This window comes from Lactuca virosa, chromosome 6, assembly GCF_052849685.1.
Source record: "Lactuca virosa cultivar CGN04683 chromosome 6, Lactuca_virosa_CGN04683_v6, whole genome shotgun sequence".
Lineage (NCBI taxonomy): Eukaryota > Viridiplantae > Streptophyta > Magnoliopsida > Asterales > Asteraceae > Lactuca > Lactuca virosa.
Genome location: NC_136431.1, coordinates 214,228,118 through 214,231,018, shown reverse-complemented (window position 1 = coordinate 214,231,018; position 2,901 = coordinate 214,228,118). Strand labels below are relative to the sequence as shown.

Here is a 2,901-nt window from a genome sequence, read left to right as displayed (position 1 = left end):
TTTTGTACTTATTATGTAATCAATCACATACTTCTCACTAAGAATTAATGTTTTCATATGTTTGGCATCAACAACCACCACCACATCTCATTTGTGATCATCATCAATGTCTCCTCTAACATCTTGGCATCCTTATCACCATCCTCTGTATTCTTAATTTGCTTTGTTACATAAGTTACAAGAATGAATTTTTCCAAAGGAACACACAAAATGAAATGATTACAAGTTTCAGATTGTATGTATTCCGGTGTAAACAAAATTATTTTACAATTCTTAAGTTTTCACTCAAACAATAAGGATGTTAAATCCTCGACCATTAAGCAAAAAAGATGAAATACAAACCGAAACAAAAAAATAAAATATAAAAATAAAAGTACTTAAGCATAGTCCTCTGAGGCTGGAAGTGCCTCGTATGATCCAATGAAAACATCACCATAGATTAATCCAGCCAACCCACCACCAATAAGTGGGCCGACCCAGTAAATCCAGTTTTGTGAGAAGTCTCCACTAACGACAGCCGGGCCGAATGACCGAGCTGGGTTCATTGAGCCACCACTGAAAGCTCCAGCAGCCAAAATGTTGGCTCCAACAATAAAGCCGATTGCGATGGGTGCAATGGTTCCGAGTGATCCCTTCTTAGGGTCAGCAGCGGTGGCATAAACTGTGTAAACTAGAGCAAAAGTTATGATAATCTCAAACACAACTCCTTGAATACTACTCATCCCACTAGCAACTCCGTGTGTTGGAACGGCCTGTAAAATACCAAATACATGAATAAAAATCCAAGATTTTGAATAAAAAGTTGTTTTAGCAATGAAAATATAATATAAGAAAGCTAACCAAGCCACCGGTAACAAATTGTAGGAGGAAACATGCAACGATGGATCCAAGAAGTTGGGCAATCCAATAAAATAGACCGGTGATGATGGTGATGTTACCACCAATAGCCAATCCGAAGGTGACAGCTGGATTCAAATGGCCTCCGGAGATGTTGGCTGCTATTGAGACCCCAACAAAGAGTGCAAATGCATGGGCTATTGCCACTGCAACTAATCCTGCGGGGTCTAGTGCTGCATCTGATGTGAGCTTACCTGGAAAGTTTATAAAACTCCATTATTCGTTTTAATCATAATAATATGAACACATGTTTTCATTTTATATAGTTTAAGAAAGAAATGTAACATACCATAAGCAATAGCTGACCCGACACCCGCAAACACAAAAAGAAGGGTGGCAATGAACTCAGCCAAGTAAGACTTGACTGAACCTGCGCTAAAAGAGTCACCAATGCTACCGATTGCCAGCTTCACCATTTTTACAACTCTTTGAAGCTAAAAGTCAAAAGATGAGATGCTTGAATTGCTGAAAGTGTGATTTGTGAATGGTTTCAACAAAGGATTATATAGTTCTCAACTTCAGAATATTAAATATTTTAAGTTTTAAATATGTGGCTATGAAGGCTCTGTTATGTATATAGAATTTGAGGTGGCACCGACCTTGGGGCCAAGGTGGCTGAGCCTGACTTTGTTGCCACCCCACCGGCCTTGATTACGAAAATACTTGTTCGTTAGTAGTGAGGGCTGGGAATATTACAACTAATGTGTTAAATATGGTTATAATTAATTAAGGACTCTCGTATTACCTATTTACAATAATTTGATTTCATCAACTAAATCGATTTACAGTCTTACTTATTTGAAAACTTTTTGTTTGATTTTCGACCACTCAGCATTTCCCATTTTAATGTATTAATATAGGCCAGCAAAATATATAAAGACATTTTCTTATAGTTATAAAAAGACCTTCATGATTTTAATTTTCCATGAATTAAAATAATAATATTGGAGTTGAAGCTCAATGATTGAATTGACGGGTCACGTTACATATCCTGATAATAGCATCAATAATAGTTGAATGAGTTTATAATTTAATTAATGACAATTATGTCGCATTTTTCATTTAAAATGGAGCAAGTAATCGAGGAGTGGTTGTCATGTTTAAAGTAAGTACATGCTAACAAGATGAGTACTATTTTAATAGAAAAAGACTTGTTTTAAAATTTGTGGACGTAGCTTAGTTATTATGATAGAATAAAATATGTTAAAAAATAATAATTTGTTCTTTATTGTTATTCGAATCTTTATTATCATATTTGTGTATGATTATCAGAGTCCTTAATACCAACAAATTTAATATTTGCACGACAAAGAAAAAAAAAATTATATTTACACAAGTATTTTTGTGAAAATACCATATACCTATAAGTGCTACAGTTAATGGTATGAAAAAAATAACTTGGTAACCAATAATATAAACTTTGTTTTTTTATTTTTTAATTCTTTTTTCTTTTTAAAAAATCATTTTACCGACGGAGTAGTGACGGAATAGTCACAAACGAAAAGGTAAGAAAATCCGTCAGAAATCCATCACCAAAAACAATCTGTCGGTAACCCGTCACTTATGATTTCGTTGGTAATATCCGTCACTTATGGTTCCGTCGGTAATCCGTAACTAAACTATACGTCGGTAATTATGGTTCCGTCGGTATCCGTGACTAAAACTATCCGTCGGTAATCCGTTACAAAAAAGTTTTTATCGGTAATCCATCACAAATAGTATTCGTCGGGACTCCGTCGGTATTGCGTCGTTAATTTGATCAAACAGGTCCGACAAATGGCCGTCGGAAATTAGTGACGAAATTCCGACGGAATTGTGACAAACATAAAACCCCTAATTTTAGTGACAGAATACTGATAAAATAGCGACCGAAATAAATTCCATCGGAAATCCGTCGGTGATTATCGACGGAATGTAAACGAAATACTAGACTTGCAGTACAAGAAATCAGGGCATTAGTGACGACACCAATAGGGATAACGCATACATTAGTGGCGACACCAA

At 35.4% G+C, this 2,901-nt stretch overlaps 1 protein-coding gene across 1 annotated transcript; it reads right to left on the bottom strand.

Moving 5' to 3' along the window:
- Positions 1-216: 216 nt before the first annotated feature.
- Positions 217-1,388, bottom strand: LOC145119381 (putative aquaporin TIP-type RB7-5A). Its single transcript, XM_079055028.1, has 3 exons — positions 1,187-1,388; positions 841-1,091; positions 217-752 (listed from the first exon to the last, which is right to left on the bottom strand). Exons 1-3 carry the CDS (start codon positions 1,311-1,313, stop codon positions 378-380), a joined length of 753 nt encoding a protein of 250 aa, XP_078911154.1. The 5' UTR covers positions 1,314-1,388; the 3' UTR covers positions 217-377.
- Positions 1,389-2,901: the final 1,513 nt, after the last annotated feature.

Excerpts from the sequence above, each read along its gene's own strand:
- LOC145119381 (XM_079055028.1), bottom strand. The coding sequence starts at position 1,313 with ATGGTGAAGCTGGCAATCGGTAGCATTGGTGACTCTTTTAGCGCAGGT. Across the intron at positions 1,092-1,186 it reads CGGGTCAGCTATTGCTTATG|GTAAGCTCACATCAGATGCA; the intron begins GTATGTTACATT and ends TAAACTTTCCAG. Across the intron at positions 753-840 it reads AATTTGTTACCGGTGGCTTG|GCCGTTCCAACACACGGAGT; the intron begins GTTAGCTTTCTT and ends GGTATTTTACAG.